Source organism: Tiliqua scincoides, chromosome 1, assembly GCF_035046505.1.
Source record: "Tiliqua scincoides isolate rTilSci1 chromosome 1, rTilSci1.hap2, whole genome shotgun sequence".
NCBI lineage: Eukaryota > Metazoa > Chordata > Lepidosauria > Squamata > Scincidae > Tiliqua > Tiliqua scincoides.
The window spans coordinates 4,908,597-4,935,191 of record NC_089821.1 but is presented as its reverse complement, the minus strand read 5'-3'; the positions used below and the strand labels follow the sequence as shown (position 1 = coordinate 4,935,191).

Genomic DNA, 26,595 nt, shown 5'->3' with positions numbered 1-26,595 from the left:
TGTCCAATCCCCTCTTAAAGGCATCCAGGCAAGATGCCATTACTACTTCTTGTGGCAAAAAAGAGTTCCACAAACTAATTACACGCTGGGTAAAGAAATATTTTCTTCTGTCTGTCCTCTCAACTCTCCCAACACTCAACTTTTGTGGATGTCCCCTGGTTCTGGTGTTATGTGAGAGGGAAAAGAGCGTCTCTCTGTCCACTCTGTCCATCCCCTGCATAATTTTGTATGTCTCAATCATGTCCCTCCTCAGGCCTCTCTTTTCTAGACTGAAGAGGCCCAAATGCTGTAGACTTTCCTCATAGGGAAGGTGCCCCAGCCTAGTAATCATTTTGGTTGCTCTCTTTTGCACCTTTTCCATCTCCACTATCTCCTTTTTGAAATGTGGCGACCAGAACTGGACACAATACTCCAGATGTGGCCTCACCATTGATTTGTACAATGGCATTACAATATTAGCTGTCTTATTCTCAACACCTTTCCTAATGATCCCAAGCATAGAATTGGCCTTCTTCACTGCCGCCACACACTGGGTCGACACGTTCATCGACCTGTCCACCACCACCCCAAGATTTCTCTCCTGATCTGTCACAGACAGCTCAGAACCCATTAGCCTATATGTGAAGTTTTATCTTTTGCCCCAGTGTGCATAACTTTACACTTACTGACACTGGATACATAGGATTAGGATACATAGAATTGAGCTGTAAAATATTTTATATCTCAACTATCGTCCTGCATCGTACAAGTTTTTAGAAAACAATTTCTAATCATATCTACACGTAAACTTCATTACATATTTAGTTTAATCTTTTAAACAACTGAAGTTGAAATATAAGTTCTGGTGGTTAGGCATAAAGTTTGGGTACCCAAACTGAAAGGCTGATCCTTGCTTTAGTTAATCTGGAGTATTCACACCACATTTACATGGACCCGGAGCAACCACTTTAGGGGATCTTTACTTTAACCTGTAGTCCAATTGACTTCACTGGGACCAGATCATCCAATCCAGGAGTTTCAGATTAAATGAAATGTTGTGGTTGCTGGGGTGTGTTTTTTCACATTGTGTCTCAGCTGTGAACTTCCAAATGGTTATAAAAGGGACAGAAGGGATCATTTATCTGACTTTTGATAATTTTTAAGACAAAATGTATGACCGGCAATATATTACACTAAATATAAATGACAAAAGCACCTTGCATTTTTCTTGCATGAATCCAATTTGTTGATATGTTGTTAGCTAAACAGTGTTCTGCTGTGATTGCAGTGCTTCTCAAGCTATCTGAAGTGGCAGAGCAGAATTTTTTTTCCAGGGGTGCCAGGTACCTGTACCTTATTTGTGCCATATTATTCCTATTTTTTGTTTCATGGAAATTAGCCACGGACCAGTAGCCAATGGGTCATGAGTAGCGTTGGTCTACTATACAGACACTCAAGGAAAGAATGTGGGCTTTCTTCTGATTTACTAGACTCAGACTATTTGGGGCTGAGAGATCAGATTCATTCTGTATTGTCCACTATGGCGCAAGGGGACAGTATTGCACACCCAGAAAGCAAGGATGAGAGGAACAAGGAGACATTGTAGGAAAGGAGAACTTTGTGTGCTGGAATAGCAGTTAGAATATTCAGAAAGAGCAGTTAAAAGAGAAAGTTGGAAAACAACATGGGAGAGAGACATGGGCTGTGAGAGAAAAGCTGATGAGCCGATAGTTGGGGTCAGGTATTTGAGAAGCATTCCGTGAAGACCTTCTGGAAAGTCCTATTAAGGAGCAAACCTGTAGAGAATATGGTAATACTTACCTCACTGTTCTAAAGTTTATAGGAAATTTTTTTAAGAAATCCTGCTGTGTCAATGTTGTTTGATGGGGATCAAGTGCTAACATGAAAAATCCAGTGTTCTAGAAAGTGGCCATGCAACAAAACGGGTTTCAGGATCCCTTTTGCATGACATAGACTTTTAAAAAATGGTATAGAGAATTCACGTTCTTTATATAACAGTTATTCGTCATATCTTTCTTTTGCAAGACTTCAGAAGTGTAACATCATATAAAACAATAAAGCAATAATGAACGATTGCAGCTAATTATATCATTAAAGGCTGAATCATTACAAGACACTTGAAATATTGAGTTTCTTTCCATATCTATTTTAAGTCCAGCAGTAACAAAAGCATAGGACTACCATAGTATTGTCCCTGCCATATACCATCTGAAGGCTATGTTATAATATATATATATATATATACACCAGCTAATTTGTTTCCAGTGGTTTAGAGTCACCCTGAAGATATTTTCAAATGTTTTGAGCTGCTCACAACAGATACGGTGCCATCTAATCTTTATATGAAAATTCACTATCTGTAAATTCACTGATACACAATGGGCAGAATTGCTACCTCCTCTCGTTATCCATGCCGCTGTTCTCATTTATCTGCTATGCAGAGACCTTCCAGAGGCTGCAGGGACCTTTAGAATTGTGCCTTTGACCAGTACAGACCCCCTTTAAAATGGCCAGTGGAAGCTTCTACTGGCCATTTAGAAGGGGTTATCGCTGGTTGAAGGCCCCATTCTTAAGGTCTCTGCAGCATTCAGAGATATTTTGATACTTCTTGTTACATGCTGCTGGCTTCCTGAGGGTCTCTGCAGGATTCTTCCAATGTCAAGGAAGTTACCCCTTCCTCCCCTGCACTAGGATACTCCTTGTACCTGATCCCATAAGATCAATGGTCCATTATCTGCAAATTTGCTATCCACCAGTGTTTTCAGGAACCTAATCCTAGCAGAGAATAAGAACTGACTGTATTTGCAAGGAGCTTCATATAGAGTGGGAAAACAAAAACACAGAATAGGCTCAGGCTGTTGAGGAGAGGTGGAACAGTCTTTATATAGTATAGCCAATGCCAGACTGTTCTTAAGACTTCTCTGCCAAGATCTTATCCCTCCTAGGGACAAACCCCTACCAGGAGAGAAAGTCCTGTAGTAAGAAAGAAGGGACAACCAAGAATCAAGACTGTACACAGTGCACTTCTGCACCACAAAATGTGGTACTGAAATGGTGAGATTCTGTGCCCAGCTTCTTTTTTTTTTACTATAGTGCTTTTGGTGGTGAAGCTATCCCTGAAAAAGCAGTGTTTCTTAAACTGGTCGAGACCCACTAGGTGGGGCATGAGCCAATTTCAGGTGGGTCCCCATTCATTTCAATATTTTATTTTTCATATATTAGACTTGATGCTCCCATGGTAAGTGACTGCAACTGGGGAAATGTTACAGACCTGTATTTTTAACAAGCTATATGTATATGCCTGAGGTATTCAATCTGTGTCCCTAGGGGCTCCCTAGGGAGGCGTGGCTAGCCCCCAGGGGCATCCTGGGGAGAGAGGTGGCAATAGCTGCTCAGCTGCACGTGCTGCCTCCCTACTTGCTGCTTTTCTTTACTGTGAACAAGGTGGGGTGAGGAGGGCGTGTGAAGCATGGTGGGGGAAGGTGGGAGAGAACGCTGGCCAGGCAGCAGTGGAGGTGCTGCATCTCATCAGCACAGGGGCGCTCTTGGCAGGCTTCAAACTGGAAGGGAAGTGCTTGGGAAGGAGGGAGCCCAGTCTGCTACTGGGGGTGGTGGTGTCCAAATGCCCCAGCCTGCATTCCTCCGTCTTGCCTAGGGGGAATAGGGGTGGCATCTGCATGTTGGGGTGTATGCATGCGAGCACCCCCCATCTACTTTGGGGTGAGTTGTAATCTTGCTAGGTGTGGCTGCAATCCTATCCACACTTTCCTGGGAGTATGCCCCATTGACTCAAATGTGACTTACTTCTTAGTAGACCTACATAGGCTTGGAGTCTGTGTCAGCTTAACCAAGGATCTTCACCTTTCTCTTTTTCCTCCCCCTTCAAAACAGAAGAAAGCCACTCTTGATCAGTCAAGCTTTGTCTCCAAAAATTGATTAAAAAATAAAAATAGCCATTCCTTTTCAGCCACCCCCCTTTTTCCTCCTGCCTCCTTTTGGGGAGAGGGTACTTCCCATGTTGGCTGCTATTATAAGACAAAAGGCACAATCCTAGCCAGGTCTACTCAGAAGTAAGTCCTATTGTGTTCAATGGGACTTACTCCCAGGAAAGTGATGTTAGGATTGTAGCCAAACTGTCTCTGGGTCTCAGTTTCACATCAGTTTGCAATTAGCAGATACACACAAAACAAAGTCTTCCCCTCCCCCAGCAAATTCATCACCTCTCCCCCCCCTTTCCAAAACCTTCCAAGTGAGTTAAACTCAGGGCACAATCCTAACCAGGTGTACTCAGAAGTAAGTTCTATTTTGTTCAGTGGGGCTTACTCTCAGGTAAGTGTGGTTAGGATTGCTGCCTCAGAGTGCTGGCAGCTTTTTTTTTTCTGTTTCTAGTATATAATTATAACACCTTCATCCCCATTTTGGGGGTAACTGAGCTGATGTAATGCAGGAGCTGTGGGCTGGAAAAGTTCAAGAACCACTAGTATATGCTTTTTACCAATGATAGTAAATGGAACTTACTCCTAGTAAGTGTGGGTAGGATTGCAGCCTAGGATTGTTAAAAATGTTTTTACTTGACTATCTCACTTCTGGTCATGACATCAGTTCCAATGGGTCCTCACAGATTCTCATGCTAAAAAGTGGGTCCTAGTGCTAAAAGTTTGAGAACCACTGGGCTAGAGAAATCTCAGAAGCCATTCAGAATTGTGGCTGATGATTGTTTTTAAGTAGCTAGGCTTCAGTGCCCCATGCAGCTGATTGCCCCCCCTCCAATATGCAATGCGTAGTAGTCAGAACTATACAAAAATAAGATAAATCATGCTAATTTGTTCAATTTTCATAATTTACACAGCTCACAGACTTCCACTGTTCTGAGCCAGAGGCTCCCAACCTTTAGGAGCCCACGAACCAGAGACAAAAATTGGAATTGCCATGGACCACATCTAAACTCCCACCCCCTACGCACACACACACAAATTATATTTGTAATAATTAGATTTATTATTTATAGAGATTTATGGGTTGCTTCTTTTGTTGCTGTGGGCTATCCATTCTCTGCCCTCTCTGGTAATCAGTAGGGAAATGAATATAGAGATGCAACTAATCCAAAAACCATTCCTAAAGTCTAGAGAACATTTGGTGAGAAAATACTCTACAGACGGCTTGGCAAATATGCTGGGGGGAGAGGGAAGAACCTGTGGGAAGATTATACCAGTGGCATAGTTAGAGGGGATGCAAAGCACTAAGTTTTGCAGGGAGCCTCATCATAGCATGCAAGTGGCCCCTCCCTGTCTGAGCTATTCTGGGCAAGGGGGAAGTAAGACACAAATAAATGCCTTAAAGCACCTAAAAAGAAGGGGCAGCTTGCAAGCCATGGTGAGCCTCCCTGCAAAACTTAGTGCTTTGCCACTAGCTGCACCACTGGATTACACCCCACCAGAAATGAAGCCTCCGAGGGTCCACCAAAACTTTCCATTATTTGCACAAAGATAATGAGTGATAATCAGTTGCATGTTGGACATATGTGATCAGATGTGACTCTTCCAGATAGTTGCACTGATCAGTCTCATGGATTTGCATCATGCAGGCAGATGTAAGTAGGGCAGGGCTTTGAGAGCTGGCCCGATTACCACCACTGTTCCATATTTGTATCCCATTTATCTGTGACTTATGATTCAACAGCAGGTTTCACTGCCCTGGCTCCAAGACACAAACAATCCTTTTCCTATATGCAACAACAGCCGGTGTGTATAAGTAAACAGGGATACATACATAAATTCATTTCAGAAGTTGTCTACTCGGCATAATCCACCAACCTTGTTCAGATGACTCAGTGTTCCGTCCATAATCTATTGCAGCGGCATAGCTACAGCAGGGGCAGAGTAGTAAGTACGGCAGACACCACAACATGCCACGTAAGCAGCCTCTTCCACTCACACTACCCCTCCTGTAACCATATTGCTGGTCCATTGAACACGCTATTTTTGGGTGAGCTCCAGGCCACTGTTCCTCAATTCAATGTTCCTGTCAAGACACATTTTAGGATATTGTTCAACTGGTAACTTGGCAAGTAAAGACAGAGGCGCTGTTGCTTTCAGCTTGTTCTGGAGAACAAGCAATCTGACCAATTTGAGCCTCCACACTGTTGCGCTGCCACACAGGACTGGCACAGAGTCATGCTTCATTGGTCGTTGCTACAGCTACCACTTGGCCCTGGTCTCTCCCATTTGTAACCTTAGGTGTTACTGACAGAGAAGCTTCTGACAACTGGAAAGGCAGAGATAGCACTGCCAATAGCCCTTTTATTCCAAGTCTTGTTAGAGTATACTCTTAACATCCAACACAAATGATCCACAGCAAAAGTAAAAAGCTCTGTGCTGCAGAGCTAAATGACTCTATTTGCTTACCAATCAGCACAATCAGGTTTTTTCTGTGAAAAATACCACCAAGCAGCAAAATAATTAACTAGCTCTGTGCCAGCCTTGTTTTTCACTGGATTCAGGTCTGTGCTAATTCAGAAGGGTTCAGAAACAGGGGCATCTTAAGGACAAAACCAACATTTAATGTCAGTGACCTTTTTGTCACTTGATGTTAAACTGAGAAGTTAGAACCATCTTGTTCTGGATACAGCATGGCAGGCACAGCTATGAGATACACACATTTCATTTTTTATAAAAAGCCATTTTGAGCCCAAAGTGATGCAGCCTTCCACATGCTTCCATCACTCTAAAAATGCAAAACTTGGGCTGGTAACCTAAGAAAATAGTGATAAAATGTCGTAAAAGGGTCCAGGAATGTTAGTATAGGCCAGGGGTGTCAAACTCATACATACAGTGGGCCAAACTTTCATACAGTGGGCCAAACAGCATTCATGAGGGCTGGAAGTGATGTCATTAGGCAGGAAGTGGTGTCATTAAACAGGTCATAATTTGAAACATGCACTTTTTGTCACTTAGGAACTCATTAGCTGCAAATGACAGAACAGAAAATACACAAATCTTGATATTTCAAGATATGGGAGAGTTCAATTATCATGTGGGCCACCCTTTCAGCAGTGTAGTATTGGCAACCTTCAGTCTCGAAAGACTATGGTATTGTGCTCCGAAAGGTAGTTCTGGCACAGCGTCTAGTGTGGCTGAAAAGGCCAATCCAGGAGTGACAATCCCTTCCACAACGGGAGCAAGTGCAGTCTGTCCCTGGTCTGTCTCCCTGGCTATGGGCCTTCCTTCTTTGCCTCTTAGCTTCAGACTGTTGGCAAAGTGTCTCTTCAAACTGGGAAAGGCCATGCTGCACAGCCTGCCTCCAAGCGGGCCGCTCAGAGGCCAGGGTTTCCCACTTGTTGAGGTCCATCCCTAAGGCCTTCAGATCCCTCTTGCAGATGTCCTTGTATCGCAGCTGTGGTCTACCTGTAGGGCGCTTTCCTTGCATGAGTTCTCCATAGAGGAGATCCTTTGGGATCCGGCCATCATCCATTCTCACAACATGACCGAGCCAACGCAGGCGTCTCAGTTTCAGCAGTGAATACATGCTAGGGATTCCAGCACGTTCCAGGACTGTGTTGTTTGGAACTTTGTCCTGCCAGGTGATGCCCAGGATGCATCGGAGGCAGCGCATGTGGAAAGCGCTCAGTTTCCTCTCCTGTTGTGAGCGAAGAGTCCATGACTCGCTGCAGTACAGAAGTGTACTCAGGACGAAAGCTCTGTAGACCTTCAGCAGTGACAGTATTAATAAGCAATTAAGAGCCCAAGGGTCAGATAAAAAGCTTCTGCAGGTCACATCTGGCCCCAGGGCCTTATGTTTGACACCTCTGGTATAGGTAGTCTTACTAAGATTTGTCTCTGTCTTCAGAAGAAAGTATACCCCTAACCTCATTTTAAATACAATTGCAAAAAAGTGTAACATTTATTAAGTTTATTAAGAATCACATTTTATTTAAGCATTAGAATGCAGCAGTTTGGAAAAGCTGCCAGAAACAATGTTTGACTTAAGAAAAGGCAATTATGAAATTACTTCCAATAAATTTCAAAAAACTCACTCTTGCTGATTAGTTGAATAAAACGGAAAAAAGAACAAAAACACAAAGAGTTCAAATCAGCAGAACATTAAAAAAAATGCTACACAGTTATTGAAAGGCTCACCTTGATGTCACTGGCCAAGGGTGGCACTTTCTTTTTTATTTACAATATAAACTTAATGCATCACACTGCAAACAATGACGCTGCTGCTTTAAAAAAAATCCAATGTTATATGCAATATAGGATTTTTACATTACTTTGTCAAGGGCACAGAGCTACTTTTTTTGTTTTCTTCCAGTTTGACCCAAGAGATACATTCTCCTTCCTAATCTAGATGCAATACAGAGTTGCCACCCTTTATATGAACATCTTCAAAAGTCCCAATAATGTGTTCAGTCCTTGTGCTGTTGCTTCTAGAAACATGCTGGCACCCATTCTTAGTTTGTTTTGTGCTGATCATTCTTCAAAGTTGAGCCATTTGTGGAAATGACTTGCGGAGGTCAGACTTGCTACAACAAAAAGTACAGGTTCTATCAACTGCTGGGCTGAAACAACAGAATGAAATTTCATGCGCATTTGGTAGGCAGAGTAGGGCAGCTAGACATAGGTTTAAAAAAGCACTAGAAATTGGAACTCTTAACCACTGAGTTTGTCATTAATTGGCACACTTTGTACTTAAAAATTATATAAATTTTCACTTGGGGAGAGGCACACTCTGAATATGGGTAGATGGCAAAATAAGATTTTATGGCCATAAAATCAAATACTATCTAAAAACATCAAACCTGATTCTAATTCTGTACTAAAACATATTTCCTTTAAAAATTACAAGCAACAGCCTCATTCCACTGTGTTTTCTATTTTTAAAATACACATCAGGAAGATAATTTTCTTGAAACAAGTTCTTATAGGGAGTGGTGCTGTCAGAAACTGTTGACAATTACAAGTTTTTAAAAGCAATGCAGTTTATTTAAAATGTGTAAAATAATAGTTTTGTCAAAATTTAAACCTTCATTTCCTAATTCAGTTACTCAGAGAATAAAATGACACTTTTAAAACTTTGCAACACAAAATATAGCCAACAGTAACATACAGGTACACCATTTAGTATTTATTATATGCATTTTATATACATTATTTTTTTTAAACAGCTGTATTTCCGCTATGTTGTACAATCTTAAAAATTTGCCGATTCATAGTTTGTAAAACAGAAAACTTACAAAACTCATCAAAACTCGCAAACTGATCAGAAAGATTTTTGTGGAAGACTAGAAAAAATACTTTATTGTCTTAATCATGCAGTTACACAAACAAAATCTTTTAGTAACACCATAAACTGAAGCACATCTGGAAAAAAAAATCAAAGCAGGGAGTAACTATTCCAAACACAGCCAATTTCTGACTCTTGATTCAACTACTTTTGCATTCTATTTGAACCGCAAATAAAAACATTTTCACTCAAAGTTCTGAAACAACTTTCCGGAATCAACTTTATTCCAGATACTTAACTGGAAAAAGTCTGTCTGTAACTTTAAAACTATTACATGTCCCATTTTTAGTCTATTTTAGACTGTTCAAAGAGTGCCATAATAGATATACAGGGCCCCTTGACACACTACATAAAAAGGATATAAAGACCAACAAAAAGTGAAATAAATAATAGGCCATTAGCCAGATGGGTAATCCTTGATAAATAATCTCGTAAATACAGTAAGATGTACAAAATATCACATAGTGATAGGATGCCAAGATTAATTTTAAAAGTTCGTTGGGACGGGGCAGGGTATACTTTAGTTCCTTTGTGTTTCATTTATACATTTCTTTACAGTCCTTAACAAAGCTAGTAATGCACTGATGATGAATTAGTATCCTGATTAAAGGACTTAGCTGAGCTTTTATTAGGCAACAAAGGGAACTGTGTGGCTAGAGGGCGACAGGCCAGCAAGATCTTGGTGGTTTAGGGTACTATAATGCAGAAAAAACATCATCCATACAATCTTGAGCACTGTTGTGACAGGCTAAATATATAAAAGACATATAAAAACTAGAATTTTATCCAAATATTTTGTGCAACTAATGCTAAGTATTTTAAGTTAATTCCTTTTTTCTTTGAAGCAAAGTAAAAAGTTTAAAAGGGAAATCTGTGGCATTTGACTGATAAACTGAAGATACTAAGAGATGCAAAGAAAGCTACTCTTGGAGCTCACATCCCCCCACAAGAGCACCACATTCCTAACCCTAAGGCAGCACACAGAGTCCAAAATAAAAGTCTTTAATAAGATCTGACTCCACGTTCGTTTAAAGACACAGCTAGAGAACAGACAAACTCTCAGTTCATATCCAGTCAAGGCTACAAATACTGGTTTGCTTTTTTCCAAAAATACAGTAAATTACAGTTAAATGAAACAGCCCAGCGTTATTCATGAGATCTAGATTTCATCTATTGATACCTGCCCCAAACACACAGTCTCTGCTGAGGCAGGCAGGATGTAGTGTCTCATCATAACCGCTCAGTCATGGCAGTGACGCATTCCCTCTTTTTGTCCAGGCAAACCTGCTACATCGGATGCAGGTTTGCGTTGTGGTGTCACACAAATACTTTGGCAAGGGCGTCAGCTCCTGCACTAGCAATGTATGCTTTTGATGGATGAAAAGCTACATCATAAATGGATTCGTCCAACTTCTTTCTATGGGCTGTTATTTCTTGTACACATGTTTTGCTGTCCAAGTTCCATAATCTAATAGAACAGTCATGACCTATATGAGGAGGAAAAAAAGAGTTAAAACTAAGACATAACAAAAAATGCATTTCAGCAACATCTACTGGCAATATAAGAGGCTTAACCTACTTCCAGACATCAAGTAGATTCCATTAGGGTCCACAGCTAAACTTGTGACAGCGTCCAAGTGAGCAACCATAGAATGGATCATTTTACCTAGAAGCAAGTAAAGAAAGCTTAAGAACTACTAAGGAGTCATATTTTAACAGGCTGAAAAGATTCAAAGCAACATCTGCTGAGGTGAGGACTCTCTCTCACTACAGATATTCAAGCACACGCTCAACAAGCACCTGTTGGAAATGCTCTGATTTCCTGCCTAAGAGGGGGTTGGACTAGATGACCTATGAGTCCCCTTCCAACTCTATGATCCTATGACCTGACAAAAATACTATCAGAATTGCCTGTTTAGATCATACTACGAGCCATCTAGTTGAGCATTCCCTCTCGTAGAAGCCACTGGGCATCAAACTGACAAACTTGCCTTTGCCTCCATGAATCTCTCTTTGAATCTACTCCAATTTATACTTTTATAGGTTTGTCAACAGGTATTCCAACAGCAGAAGCCAGAGACCTGCAGCAACTGGGGATACAGATGAGGCAGAGCCTCCTCACTTTGAAAAGCGCCACCACTGTGAGTATGGGTTATGCGCGCCTGCAAACCTCACACGTGGCGGCACTTTTCGAAGGACTCTGGTGGGGAGGTTCTGCTTCACCTGTCTGCCCACCCACCACACATCCTTGGTAGGAGCTCTACCACTAGCAGGGTACTACCAGAAGTCTTGGGGCAAGTGGACGGAGGGGCAAGGTTTTATTTTTGCTAGCAGTAGCATCTTCAGCAAGACTTGAAGCGCTGATGGATTTCTTGCCAGCTTCTGCCAGTCACCTTTTTTATGCATAACATGGAAACATTTCCTTGTGCATTTTAGAGAAAAAGCAGCTGCTAGGAGTTACAATCCACACTTCAAGCACTGCTCAAGCTGCTGCTGCCCAAGAGCCATGACAAGTTCTTAAAAGTTTCCTCTCATCCTTTGAGCTGCTGTGAGCTCACTGCAACCCAGAGGAGATTGAGACATAAAAGGGAGGAAGCTGGAGACAAGAGGGAGGCCTAAATATCATGATGTGAATTCAAAAGAGAAATGATGATGCAAGAAATAGCAGAAAGAGGAAAGTAGAAGACCTAGAAAAGAAGGAGTGAAACAAGTAGGGAGTGACATAGTACTGATACAAACTGGGAAAAGAATTTCAGGCATTTTCAGCTCCTTACCCGTTTTATTGTCAAAAAACTTGATGTGTCTATCTTCATGAGCTGTTATTGTTACAGGGAGTGTTGGATGACTTACAACCCTGTTAATGTGATTGTTTGACTGTAAACCTGGGAATGAAATAGAGGCAACAAACAGAGGATTAAGGAATAAATTGCACTTGGCTAGGTTTTTATGCTTGTAATTTAAGATTAAACACACTGAAAATGGTCAAGAGTTACTGAAGCAAACATCAATTGTATAAGAGTTAAGACTGTGCTGAAGTAGGTACTCAAAGGAACTACTCATGTGTGTGAAGAACTAGAGTCACCTGGAACTGATGGTACACTCATTCTCCAACAGAGAACTCCAAATCAAATGTGTTTGTGAATAATCACTGAGATCAACTTTATTACAGGACTTTCCCATAAGTTACATGGCCAAAATGAAACTCTGCCCAAGGAAATTTCTTACTTTCCCACAGTAGCCCCCTTCAGCCCCTCCCCCAGCTACTCTTACATGGTCCGGGGATCCTTGCAAATAAACATGATAGGGAGAGAGTTGTGAAAAATCAAGGTCAATTTTCAGCAATTTCCCCCTCCACTTCAGCCTACTGCATTCTAGTCTGCCTTATTTCCTAGGGTTCCAACCCTCCATGTCCGCTGAAGCACAGAATCTGGATAAACCTTATGACTGCTTATGAAACCTTGTTGTATTAAAGAAAATCTTGGAGAGAGTTGCTGGGATTGGGCAATAAAGGACAGGTGCAGACACAAGACTGAAGGAAAGGCTCTTATGGGTCAGATTCTCCATCTCCTTATTTGACGGGGACTCTGAACCTGTGATCAAAAGCATATCAAGTAAAGCTATGCCAAATACACTTTATCTTGTTCGTCCTCACCAGACCTCTTTGAAGTGGCCAACAGTAATTCCCTAGTTTTACAGATGGGGATGCCTGCTTAGTGACTTCCAAGACCACCCAGCGAGTTCACAGCTAACGAAGGATTGAAAACCAAATTTCCCAGAACCAAATTTAACGGTATCAACAGAAGCATCTAATATCATTTCAGCACACACGGAATATGTCTGGAATGACATAAAACTGTAGCAACTCTATACCAACTCAGAAGACATTCCCCATAAACAGTGTGCACATATTCAATTGATGTAAATATAATTTGGAATGTATATAGATTACCATTTGGCAACTGCATGCAAATATTTGTCTACTATCTTGTCACAAGACATACACAAGAACAAGTTCCATCTGCAAAGACAAAAGCTATTAGAAAACCTTACCAGAATCTGTCTGCGATGAAAGCATTACCAGTGACTGGGATGTTTCTAAATCGTAGATGAGCGTGTTGCCAGTGCTAAATGATGTCACCATGTGAGCAGGATCACAGCCTATAAAGTCCACTGATGTGGGTATTCCATACTCTGGAGTAGAGACAAAAGAAACAGCAAGGCTTCTTGTTAAGGGAATACTTTGCATTCTTCATCTCAAAAAACTTCTATATCTAAAGAATGTGTCCCTCAGATGGATTAAATATTTTTATCTTTATAGTAAATTTATAGACCAATTTAAATCAATTGATGTTTCCAGTCAATCAACTGTGGTGCTAAAATGTCTTTAAAAATACAGCTATAGAACTTGCAAGAGCTTCAGGAAATCAGCAGCTGCCCAGACTTAGCTTGGCATTTGTTTCCAAAAACATTACAATTTGGTAAGCTCATTAACAAAACAAAAAAAGAATTGAATCCTACTTTTTAAAAAATCTCTCCTTTTGTACTGAAACTTTTTTTTAAGTAAAACACTCATGACTCACCCCTATTTCCATTGTAAGTGCATATGCAGGGCACTTTTTCTGGTGGATTCCACAATCTCACAGTGCCATCTGCTGAGCAAGATAATAAGCGATTCTTTATACCACTATAGGCCAGGCCCCAGATGGCATCTGTGTGAGCAATGAGTGTGCCAGCTAGAACGTTTGGCTCTGCAAAAAAAGAAAAAAAGTTAAACTAACATGCAAGGTTTCAGTTAAACTTCCATTTAGCTAGAGCCATTAATGGTAACAATTTTTGAGTTAAAACCAGCTGGTGAGTTCTGCAAATGTAAAACAGAAAATTACCTGTCTAGTCCACACCTTATTGGCAACCTTCAGTCCCGCAAGACTATGGTATCGTGCTCTGAATGGTGGTTCTGGAACAGTGTCTAGTGTGGCTGAAAAGGCCAATTTGGGAGTGTCAATCCCTTCCACACTGGGAGCAAGTGCAGTCTGTCCCTGGTCTGTCTCCCTGGCTATGGGCCTTCCTTCTTTGACTCTTTGCCTTAGACTGTTGGCCAAGTGTCTCTTCAAACTGGGAAAGGCCATGCTGCACAGCCTGCCTCCAAGCGGGCCGCTCAGAGGCCAGGGTTTCCCACTTGTTGAGGTCCACTCCTAAGGCCTTCAGATCCCTCTTGCAGATGTCCTTGTATTGCAGCTGTGGTCTACCTGTAGGGCGCTTTCCTTGCACGAGTTCTCCATAGAGGAGATCCTTTGGGATCCGGCCATCATCCATTCTCACAACATGACCGAGCCAACGCAGGCGCCTCTGTTTCAGCAGTGCATACATGCTAGGGATTCCAGCATGTTACCTGTCTAGTCCACAGCTTACCTGTCTAGTCCACAGCTTAACCTTAGACAAACAGTCAAGATTTTGGCATGGATCTTAGTTGGAGCACAATCCAAAGACAAGCACAAAACATTTTGAGTTTTTAATAATATAAATGTGCATGGACCATCATTCAAGGTATTATATTTCATCTCTACAATAACACATCTGTGAAATTGAGGGTCAGAAAAACTGTTTTTTTCTTCCAAAATCTGATGCAGTTTTACATGAATATGGGGTGCCAATTCAAAAAATGGCATCCGTTTTGCCCTATTATGTCTAGTTTGGAAATACAGCATAGCCTCCTTAGTGAATAGTTCAAGAACCTTCCTTGTGCGGAAGCAATGGTGTTGACTTCCTCACAAGGAAGCTGCTTACACCATTCACTAATGTGGTTGTGCTGTATCTCCAGACTAGGCATGGTAGTGCAAAACGGATGCCATTTTTGGAATCTGCGTCCCAAATATACCAGAGTCTAACTTTTAAGACAACAAAATGTGCGTTGGTCTGTGTAATTAAACAAATGCAGCACCCAGGGCCTCTGAGAAGATCCCACTTCCTTCATCATGAGGGCTGTCCTAAGGAAGGAAGTGGAATGTCTCTGTTCCCAGAGGGCCTCGTGAAGTAGGAAGAAGGAACACTGTCAAGGAAGGAAGGAACAGATAGACCCCTGCGGGCAGTGACAGCTTAGTGACCAGTACATTTGGATAACTGATGCTCCTGATGCATTTTCCAGTCCATCACACAATTTCTACAGTATATGGATTAAAATACATTATGCTTACCGTATGTATCATAAGGGTCCACGTTAGGGCTAGGCATGTTCCACCACTGTATAGTTGCATCAATACCTCCACTAAAACACTGCTCTCCATTAGAACTAATTGCCAAAGACAGTACAGGTCCACTGTTTAAAAGCACAAAAGTAGAAAATAAATAATTAAATTAGGAAGCTACTATATAAAAGTGATTTTCAACCTTTTTCGTCTCATGGAACACTGACAAGGTGCTCAAATTGTCAAGGCACACCATCTTTTTCTGACAATTTTTTTTTTGCAAGGCACACCGTGCTGTTGGGTGGGGGGCTCACATCCCCCAGTGGCCCTACTAATAAATGAGCCTCCTCCAAACTCCTGTGGCACACTTGCAGACCATTCACGGAACACCAGTGTGCCACGACACAGTGGTTGAAAACGGCAGATATAAAATAACAGAACCAAAATGAGAAGTTTGAACTTCAAAATCTAGATATACTACCAATATTACTGAATATCTTTCTTGTGATGGACTAAAAGAGAACTTCTATATAAAATTACAAGCAACCTTGTACATCTTTATGTAAAGATGAGGCTTATGCCAGGATGGTGTAGTGGTTCTAGTAGTGGACTTAGACCTGAAAGTGCCAGGTCCAAACCCCCCACTCAGCGACGAAGCTTCCTGGGTGAACGTGGGCCAGTCACCATCTCTCAGCCCCACCTACGCCACAGAGTTGTGAGAGGGAAAAAAGGAGAGGACAAAACTATATACACCACCCTGAGCACCTTGAAAGAAGGGTGGTATGAAAGTCTGAAAAATAAATATTAAAATTTGTTCTAAACAGGTGCCTTTCCCCAATATTTTTCTTCTATATGGCCACATTTTTGCAATATTTTGGCAATACTGATTTTTCTAAAAGAGTAGTCGTATATACATACTATTATGTTTGGTTTATCTGGAGGGGAAGATGGGATTACAATAATTTCAATAATAAATAAGTACAGCACTTTTGAATGTTCACAGAACTTCACATCATTATCATGATGCAACCCGTACACCAGCGCTGAAAGGCAAGCAAGCATTTCATCCCACACTGCAGCTAAGGGTGGGAGACAATGAGACTGGCTTACCTGAGGCCACCCAGTGAGTGAGTTTATGGCTGAGGCAAATATATACTGGGAAAGTCGATTAGCAGATTGGTCTCCCTGGCCACAACGCCACAAAAGCTCTCATATAACACACGTTGTAACTGCATTTTTTAAAGTTTATTTTTATAAAGAATTTTCCAGCATACAGTGAATACCTGGTAAACACAGCCTAAATTTTTAAGCTATTTCTGCCCCACATCGTGTATACCCAACAGGGACCAAATGTGTATATATATGGGCTGGGCAAAAATGGGTTAAGGAAATGATAATCAAATCCAACCAATTTACTGAGAGTGCAGCAAATACAAAATCACAAAACTTTTGAAGTATCAGTTTTCGAACCTTTGAACAGTTCAAAGGACATGGTATCTGAAACAGTATCTAAAGATTATGAACATGTTTTGCCATGCACACCCAGGATGTTAAAGAAATCAGAAAAAAAGCACCAAAGCCTGAAGCTGGAGTCATTCAACCAAAACATTCTGCTGTAATCCGTTTTTGTATCACTGGCACATGTTTATAAAATATCCAAAGTGGAATTACTTACATGTGGGCTCTAAATGTGTAGATAGGTTCCACGTCTAAAGAGGCACTCCTGGGGGAAAAAAGCAACACCAAAATTGATTACTTTAAACATGAACTCCCCAAGTGTTAAACCTCAGAAACATCAGAATATAAAGGACTGTGAAAGTATCCAAATGTATACTTGCTTTTTGGCAGGAACTGTTTTTTGTAAGTTCCAAAGTTTTAGAGTATGGTCCTCAGAGGCTGTAACCAGCACAGGCTCCACAGGATGAAAAGCTAATGCCCGTACTCCGTCAAAATGGCTGCGAAGTGTATACTTAGGATTCCATGTTTTCCTAAAGGCATCTTTGTTGGCTGGCAGCTACAAGGCAGAAGGGGAACAAGTAAATGAGAGGCACTGGGTTCCATGCTGTACTCACACACGGCTAAGATGAAAAATTTCTCACACAAACCCCAGGTATATGGGTTCTTAATTGCCATGTACATAGCAGAATACAAATGTCTTCAAAGTCTATGCTCAAATACATGACATTGTATACAGTGCTCCGTAAGCAGAAGAATAGGACATTACCACGCATAGAAGGTGCCTCCCCCTCTCCTCTTGCAGTTCTCTGGCTGTTGTGGGATGAAAAACTTCATCTCATTTCAAAAGACTTTGGACACAACTCAGGCTGCACAGAAGTCTACTCTGTTAGAGTTGTGCTACACCAACTACGTCTAACACCAACTCTTGTATTTTTATGGGAGATCCAGTAGCCAGAATTTTCTTTTTTTGAAAAGCCTCTTCTAGACCTCATGGCTGCAGAGAGAATCCCGAGGGTATATGCCAGCTATGTCTGCCAAAACCTCTGCAATCAAAAGCCACCCATGATGTGAAAGAATCTTCACACTTCACAGGCCCCCACAGCCTTCCTTCTGGTTTCTGAATTGTTATCTTTATTAGAGTCTCATCTCAGACTTTAAATGCTTCTTTTTTCAAAACATTTTTCAGGAATGCTTTAGGAACTAAGGCACTCAGAACTATGAAAATATTGCACAAAGTTTCCCTTAGCATAAACTACAATACACTTCTCATTCATTTTACCAGTTTACTGACAAAACACACACATCTTTTCGTGCTTTGTGTGCCCACAGCTACTCATTCACTGCTTCAGACACCTTTTCTAGGCATAAGCTTAAAATAAAACTACACTTACATCGTAACTGTAGTCCGCATCATTTGCTACTGTCAAGTCTGCAAGGTCCCCAAGGCCAAGTACGCTTAGCAATACGTCATCAGAACCCATGATAAATGACTTGCCTCCTCCAGATGGAAACGTTATTGGCTCAGCTACAAAACACAAACACAAGTTCTGACATTCTGGGAATTAAAATATCAGTAATTTCTATGGTAACCAAGTATCAAAAAGTGAAACATTTGCAAAACATTTTTCATTCACATAGGAAATATTTTATATGGACATCAAGTATTTTACATTTATCTGAATGACTGTGTAATCTTCAAAAAGTTTGCACTTGCTAATTTCAAATCTCCTTTTATACACTTGCAGTAAATTATCATGTGTAACTATTATAAGGACTTGTTTTAAAAAACACTTAGGGCGCAATCCTAACCCCTTATATGTCAGTGCTTTCCAGCACTGACTTAAAGGCAATGCAGCTGTGGGGGAAGGGAACAAACATTCCCTTACTTTGAGGAGGTCTCCATGAGTGACACCCAACTGCAGGATGCAGCACCCATCCCATCAGCACTGCTATGCCAGTTCTGGGAAGCACTGACATAAGGGGTTAGGATTGTGCCCTTAGATGACCAGAAGTCTATGCCAATTTGAGCATTACATATGCTTTTAATCGATTACCAATGACAGCAAACAAGTAAAGAATATGACATTGAGCAATTTCAATTTCTTTTTACACTCACACTTACCTCTCCATTTACGTATCTGCCAGGAGGGTAGTACAGTTGGATCTTGGCATCTGCAGGGGTTCCATTCTCCGAACCACTGCAGATGCCAAAGAACGTGAATAAAAAAACCACAGTCGACTCGAATGGACTGTGGCTCAAAACCACAGTTGGCACAGTATCCTTTGAATGCGGCCTGAAGTGTGCTCCAATTGTGTCCAGAGGGTGTTCTGAGGTCGTGTGCAGCCTCCCAACGTCCCAGAATGCCTGTGTGAGGCATCCAAGACACACTTCCAGTTTTTTTGAAAACACCGGAAGTGCATCTTAGGTGCCTCCCATAGGCGTTCTGAGCTGTAAGGAGGCCACACGTGACCTCCCCACACCTCAGAACATCCTCTGGATTTGATCACAGCACAGCTCTGGTCACATTCGGAAGGTAGAGGTTGGACCACAGCACAGGTCAGGAGACCCTCATTGAGTCAAATCTGTGAATGACAAGGTCCGACTTGTATATTATCTTTCCCTATTATCAAAATAATATTTTAGCCAACAGATAAAAGGTATGCTAAGCCTATCATAATACTGCCTTAAGAACTGGTTTTACAGCATGGTTTGGAGTTCTAATACAGCACAGCTACAACGTCTGTTTTTTGGCCCATAAAAATTCAGAAAGGATTCTTCACAAATGTCTACATTGTTTTTTTCCAGTTTCCTCAAAGCAGCACAATCTTTGAACATATATAGATTTTCTTGTAGGGAAAACAAATTTCCTTTCCAAATACTAACTCTGCACGTTAAATTTACTTTTCAACTTTAGTCTTGTGTGTATCCCTATCTAAAAACTCAAGACACTAATTCAGCTTTCCCACACACCTGTTTTCTGATTCCACACTGATTTCTTATTAAGAAGTTCAAAAGATGATTAGTCCAGTCAGTCACATTTTATACATAACTGACTTGTGTGCATTCAAGTGTATGTGCTTGCAGCCCCCACCCCAAAAATAGAGAACAATAACAAGCAACTTGGCCCACCATTCCACTTACCCTGGCTATACCCCAGAGTGAGCCTGAAACAGGAGAATGAAGTTGCGGTTCCCTCAGCACCCACCTGCCTCTCATATTGTGCTTTTGTGTCTTAAAGAGACAGTATGTATTTGTTGGCTTTAAGCTAGTTTCAACTACACACGATTCTGGCTTTATGCTCTGACCTTGGAACACAGCCTTCATGTAAGATGCATGCTGACTGAACGATAAGATAAATGAGGAGTTTATTTAGCTCAAGTAATTTTGATTGTGTTCAGTATGCATATCTAGTGTAGCACCACGACTACTGTTTCCACGATCAGAAGCTTCCAACATAAAAGGAAGGAGCAGTATACTTGCACAATTTCTGCAAATTGTGCACAATTCTATTTGCGCAAGAACCACGTGCAAACAAAATGCTCCTTTCCTTCACAAAAGGCATACCCAACCACAGAGAGCTAGTTGGGATATGATCAATAGAGTATCTACAATATAAGAAAGTGCTATCAACATTTTCTTATGCTGCCGACTGTTTCCTGATTCTAGCATAAACAAAAGGATACAATAGTGAACAGGAGAGTCAGACACACTCCTCACTATTAGAAATATGCATGGCATATGCTAAGACTATGATACAGAAATCTAAGTTCATGTTATTTATGGAATAACTAATGACAAAAAATCCAAAAACCTCAGAAAGCCAAACACAATCTTGTTTTAGTCTTTAGTTGACTACCCAACTAGCAGTGGGAAGGAATGCAGTGTGCTGCTGTTTTCCAGTACTGCCCAAATGAGCGCAAAAAAAACAAAAAAACAAAAACAAAACAACAACAAAAAAACCCAAAAACTTAACATAAGAGGCATGAATCCTACAGCAAGAGAATGAGTGTACATACTCATTTGCTCTGTGCATCATAAGCAGATTGGTCCACTGAGATTTTGTATGTGATGTAAAGATCTAACCTCATCCCAATGGCTTATCTCCTGAAAAATGCTTTTTAGAAGATCAGGGTGGGAAACATTTGAGGGCAGAGAATGAGGTAGCTCTGTGCATGTATATAAAAGAAAAACATCTATACCGCTTGACTCCCATAATGCACGATTTGGAACACAGTGCTAAGCACAATGCAACTCTTACTGACAACACTGAAGAATCTAGGTCAAAGAATAATGAAGTACATTAACACAGACTGATTTTTAAAGTTTATTTCTGTAAACATCATCCACACATTTATGTGCAAGATGACTTGTCACTTAACACACCAACACTAAGACCCCAACCCTCACATGTATGAGGAATAGTGGGGAAGGGGCAAAAATGTCTTCTCATACTTATGGGATGCCACTCTGGAGGCCCCTCTATCTTGGCAGGGAAATTTGATGGTGTAGTTGTTTTGAAGGGGGGAGCTGAAAGATTTCTGTGTAGGAGCGGAGCAGTCCCTTTAAAACAGTCTGGATCCTGGTTAATAAATATTAAGAATTTTGCAGGAACAATCCATGGACATAAAGAAAAAACAAGCTCTTCATTTTTAAAGATAGTGGTCTCCACAAGCCTCAGGCCTTAGAACATCTCACTTTTTCAGAAAAACAGGAAGTGCCTTTCTAAGGCCTTCCAGCGGCCTCAAAACACCTTCCAGACATGGCCAGAAGAGAGGGAGAACTGGTGTCCCCTGACCCACAGATTCGTTTATCCGCTGGTTTCAGCATCTGCAGGCGTTCCAGGAACGACTATACAAGCATGATTGAGGCACGATTGTACAGCCTTTGATTGTAAAGGATATTCCTTTTCATGTTACTGAATAATATCTTAAAATGGAATCATAAATGTTGCGACAGCAGTCTTTTCTTTCAGGTGGAAAGCAGAATACAACCCAAGTCTGCTCAAATACTGATGCAATCAGATTTAATCAAGGACAGATTTGTTTTAAAAGGTATTCTCAACATATTAGAATGAATAAAACTCAAGGAAAAGGATATCATTCACCACCAGCAACTGCCCTTTTAAAAATCATTCTTTAATCCTTGCTACTAACCATAATAATGTTAGGCTTCTATTTTTATAAACATAGTTTTTAAAAGAAATATAGGAATTGATTTCTGCCATATAAGACAACAGCTGGTGGACTTAAAATGCTAGTCTTTCACAGAACCAAGTTCCAAACACCACTAATATCTTCATGTTAGCATTTGGTTCAGAGGGATGATGTAAGAGTGGTTTTAAAATAAAACCTTTAAAACAACATAAATACGTGAATTTATTGTACCTTCCTCTGCTCTTGCACCTTCATGATCAGTCATTCTAGAAGAGGGTGACCTAGATTGATTATTGACTCCTGAAGGGATGTGGGGTAGCTCATCATCGCCCAGATCAGCGATCATGTCGTGCAGTTTTGTCCTGTTGACCCCTGAAAATTAACGTCAGCAGCAAAGGTTCATTTGATTGCTACCGGTTGACCTGATAGCAACTTACATGCCCAGTTTGTTCATCATCAATGATCTTGATTTAAAGTGTGCTTTTTAAAGACAGAAGTTGGAGTTGAATACATGTCTTTTTGTATAATGTTGTATTGGAAAAAAGTTACAATGAAAATGAAGCTACTCTCCAAATTCAGATTTGTTCTTTGTGTAACTGCTTTGTGTTTTGCTTAAGATAGAAGAGGGAAAGCTACAATGTTTGAACTCTCCATGAAAGACCTCAAAAACATAACTCTTGAACAAATGCATATGAACTACATATTTTCAAAGAAAAAAATCCACTGCTGTTATCAGAAGTGAGCAACACCAAGAAGGCATAAAGTTTGCATATCCAAAGAGGGAAGAAAAACACAGATCAACAGATGGTTGGGAGGCAACAAACACTTAACTTTCTCCTTCTTGCATTTTTAAAAGTATAATTGGCCAATTTAAAAATAGTGTCTATGCAACTTGCGAAAAGATCTTCAATAGTATAATCATTCCTGTTTGAAAGATTGACTTGAAACTAATACACAAAATGTAGATATAATGACCATACAGATAAGTACAACATTTTACACTAAACAGTCTGCCCTGTGAAGTCTTATGAGTTCAATTCAAAGCAGCATTTCCAAAGCAACTATTTTAAGATGAAGTATTGTCACTAAGTAATTGCCTCTCAATTGGCCAGAAGCCTACTTCTGGCCAAATGAATCAACATCATGATGTGAGCCAATTCGACCCCTCTAAGTATGCCATCCTATACACACTTTCCTGGGAGTAAGCCCTACTGAACACAATGGAACTTGTGACACATGTGGGATTGCGTTGAAGGTCTATTTCTACACAAAGTGTAACAAAAAGCAAAACTGATCTCTCTTACTAGATACTATCTTTCAATAAAAGCTGTTCTAATATATATGTGCCTCCCCAAAAGAAGCACTTCTCAGAAAGCACCTAATACCTATTTAGTTTATTTTTAATATAAAAAATTATATTATAATATTTTTACATTACATTTAATGTTTCCCTTTGGGAGACTGAAAGCTGGCACTACCAATTAAAACACAGTGTTTGTTCAGAGCACACTAGCTTAAAAGTAAGCAACATACAGGAAGGCCCCTCTAATCACGGATCCAGGACCAGCACCACCCCTGCATGCCCATTAACGTTATTTCAAGGCTTACCTTTGTGAAAATACTTTCGTTTATAGAGTCAGTATAAGTCTACAGGCTTAGAGGATGCTGAATGCTTCAAAAAACATGACTGTGATAAACAGGAAAAGGAATTCTACATCCTGTTAATCTCATAAGAACAGCCCCACTGGATCAGGCCAAGGGCCCATCTAGTCCAGCTTCCTGTATCTCACAGTGGCCCACCAAATGCCCCATGAAGCACACAAGACAACAGACACAACCTACGTTCCGGTGCCCTCCCCTGCATCTGGCAATCAGAGCCAGCCTACCGCTACCTTGCACATACCTACTATGACTTGCAACCCATAATGAACTTTTCCTCCAGAAATCTGTCCAATCCCCTCTTAAAGGCATCCAGGCAAGATATCTTAAAGGCATCCAGGCAAGATACCATCATTACATCCTGTGGCAATGAGTTCCACAAATTAATTACACACTGGGTAAAGAAATATTTTCTTCTGTCTATCTTAACTCTCCCAACACTCAACTTTAGTGGATGTCCCCTGGTTCTGATGTTATATGAGAGGGGAAAGAGCGTCTCTCTATTCACTCTGTCCATCCCCTGCATGATTTTGTATGTCTCAATCATGTCCCCCCTCAAGCGCCTCTTTTCTAGACTGAAGAGGCCCACATGTTGTGGCCTTTCCTCATAGGGAAGGCGCCCCAGTCCAGTAATCATTTTGGTTGCTCTCTTTTGCACCTTTTCCATCTTCACTATATCCTTTTTGAGATGCAGCAACCAGAACTGGACACAATACTCCAGGTGTGGCCTCACCATCGATTTGTACAATGGCATTACAATATTAGCTGTCTTATTCTCAATGCCTTTCCTAATTATCCCAAGCATGGAATTAACACTCTTCACTGCTGCCACACACTGCGACAACACTTTCATCGAGCTGTTCACCAGCACCCCAAAATCTTCTCTCCTGACCTGTGTTAGACAGCTCAGAACCCATTAGCCTATATGTAAAGTTTTGATTCTTTGCCCCAAAGTGCATGACTTTACACTTACTTACATTGAAACGCATCTGCCATTTTGCTGCCCAGTCTCCCAGTTTGGAGAGATCCTTCCGGAGCTCTTCACAATCTCTTCTGGTCTTCACCACTCGGAAGTTTGGTGTCGTCTGCAAACTTTGCCACCTTGCTGCTCAACCCTGTCTCCAGGTCATTTATGAAGAGGTTGAAAAGTACAGGTCCCAGGACAGATCCTTGGGCCACTCCATTTTCCACCTCTCTCCATTGTGAAAACTGCCCATTGACACCCACTCTCTGCTTCCTGGACCTCAAACAGTTCCAATCCAGAAGAGGACCTGCCCTCTAATTTCCTTACTGTGGAGTTTTTTCAATAGCCTTTGGTAAGGGACCGTGTCAAACGCCTTCTGAAAGTCCAGATACATAATATTCACAGGTTCTCCTGCATCCACATGCCTGCTGATCTTCTCAAAGAATTCTAAAGGTTCGTGAGGCAAGACTTACCCTTACAGAAGCCATGCTGATTCTCCCTCAGCAAAGCTTGTTCGTCTACATGTTTTAAGATTTTATCTTTGATGAAGCATTCCACCATCTTACCTGGTATAGATGTTAGGCTGACCAGCCTATAGTTTCCCAGGTCCCCCCTTCTTCCCTTTTCAAAGATCTGTGTGACATTTGCTATCCTCTAATCCTCTGACACTGTGGTTGTTTCAAGCAACAAGTTGCATATTATAGTCAAGAGATCAGCAACTTTATTCTTCAGTTCCTTAATAACTCTTGGGTGGATGTCATCAGGGCCCGGTGACTTACTGATCTTTAATTTGTCAATTAGATCTGAAACAGCTTCTCTTTTAACCTATATCTGACTTAATTCCTTAGTCAGGAGGGGCTGCTCGGGCAGCGGTATCTGCCCGACTTCTGCTGTGAAGACAGATGTAAAGAACTCATTTAATTTCTCTGCCATCTTTAAGTCTCCTTTTATCTCCCATTTCCCTCCCTCATCATCCAGAGGGCCAACTGCTTCTCTGGCGGGTTTCCTGCTTCTAACATATTTGAAGAAGCTTTTATTATTCCCCTCAATGTTGCTGACCATGTGTTCCTCATAGTCTCTCTTGGCCTCCCATATCACTTTCTTACATTTCTTTTGCCACTGTTTATGTTCCTTTTCTCATTAGGGCAAGACTTCAGTTTATGGAAGGAAGCTTCCTTGCCCTTTACAGCCTCTCTAACTTGGCTGTTTAGCCATGTGAGCACCCTCCTGGACTTAGTTGAGCCCTTCTTCCTTTGTGGTATACACTTTTTCCTGAGCTTCTATTACTATTACAGCTTCCACACACCCTGAAGAGATTGGACCCTCTTTACCTTTCCTGTCAACTTTTTCCTAACTAGCCTCCTCATCTGAGGGAAGTTCGTCCTTTGGAAGTCAAGGGTTTTTGTGTTAGATTTGTTTGGCACTCTTCCCCCAACATGCATGGTGAAACTAATTGCAGCATGGTCACTTTTTCCCAATGCCTCAGTAACATTTACCTCTCTAACCAGGCCCTGAGTGCCACAAATATTAAACTGGGAGTCGCCTGTCCTCTGGTGGGCTCCATGACTAGTTGCTCTAAAGCACAGTTATTTAGCATGTCAAGAAAACCAGTTTCCCTTTTCTGCCCAGAGCACTAATTGACCCAATCGATGTGAGGATAATTAAAGTCCCCCATGATTACAACCCTGTCCCTCCTCAACACCTCCCTGATCTGTTTCCTCATTTCAAGGTCCCCTTCTGGTTTCCGGTCCAGAGAACGATAGCATGCCCCAGTATTACATCGCTCCTCAAACCTGGTAATTGAACCCACAGGTATTCTATGGTGGAGTCAGACCTGCCTTCAATCTCAATTACATCTTCAAAAACATTTAAGCTGCCAGGCAGCAGTCTAATTGT

General features: G+C 41.2%; 1 protein-coding gene across 4 annotated transcripts in view; it reads right to left on the bottom strand.

The window, feature by feature from the left end:
* Window positions 1-9,267: 9,267 nt before the first annotated feature.
* STRN3 (striatin 3) overlaps window positions 9,268-26,595 on the bottom strand; it is a 56,046-nt gene continuing 38,718 nt past the window's right edge. For 3 of the 4 annotated variants that reach the window (XM_066617991.1, XM_066617966.1, XM_066617983.1), the window contains 10 exons: window positions 22,308-22,448; window positions 18,314-18,447; window positions 17,303-17,478; window positions 17,140-17,187; window positions 15,474-15,595; window positions 13,863-14,030; window positions 13,333-13,473; window positions 12,057-12,164; window positions 10,862-10,948; window positions 9,268-10,769 (listed from right to left, as the gene is read on the bottom strand). In XM_066617991.1, the coding sequence (XP_066474088.1) occupies window positions 10,600-10,769; window positions 10,862-10,948; window positions 12,057-12,164; window positions 13,333-13,473; window positions 13,863-14,030; window positions 15,474-15,595; window positions 17,140-17,187; window positions 17,303-17,478; window positions 18,314-18,447; window positions 22,308-22,448 (1,295 nt within the window). In that variant the 3' untranslated portion in view covers window positions 9,268-10,599. The remainder of the gene's footprint in view (window positions 10,770-10,861; window positions 10,949-12,056; window positions 12,165-13,332; window positions 13,474-13,862; window positions 14,031-15,473; window positions 15,596-17,139; window positions 17,188-17,302; window positions 17,479-18,313; window positions 18,448-22,307; window positions 22,449-26,595) is intronic. The other variant, XM_066617974.1, reaches the window with a different exon arrangement.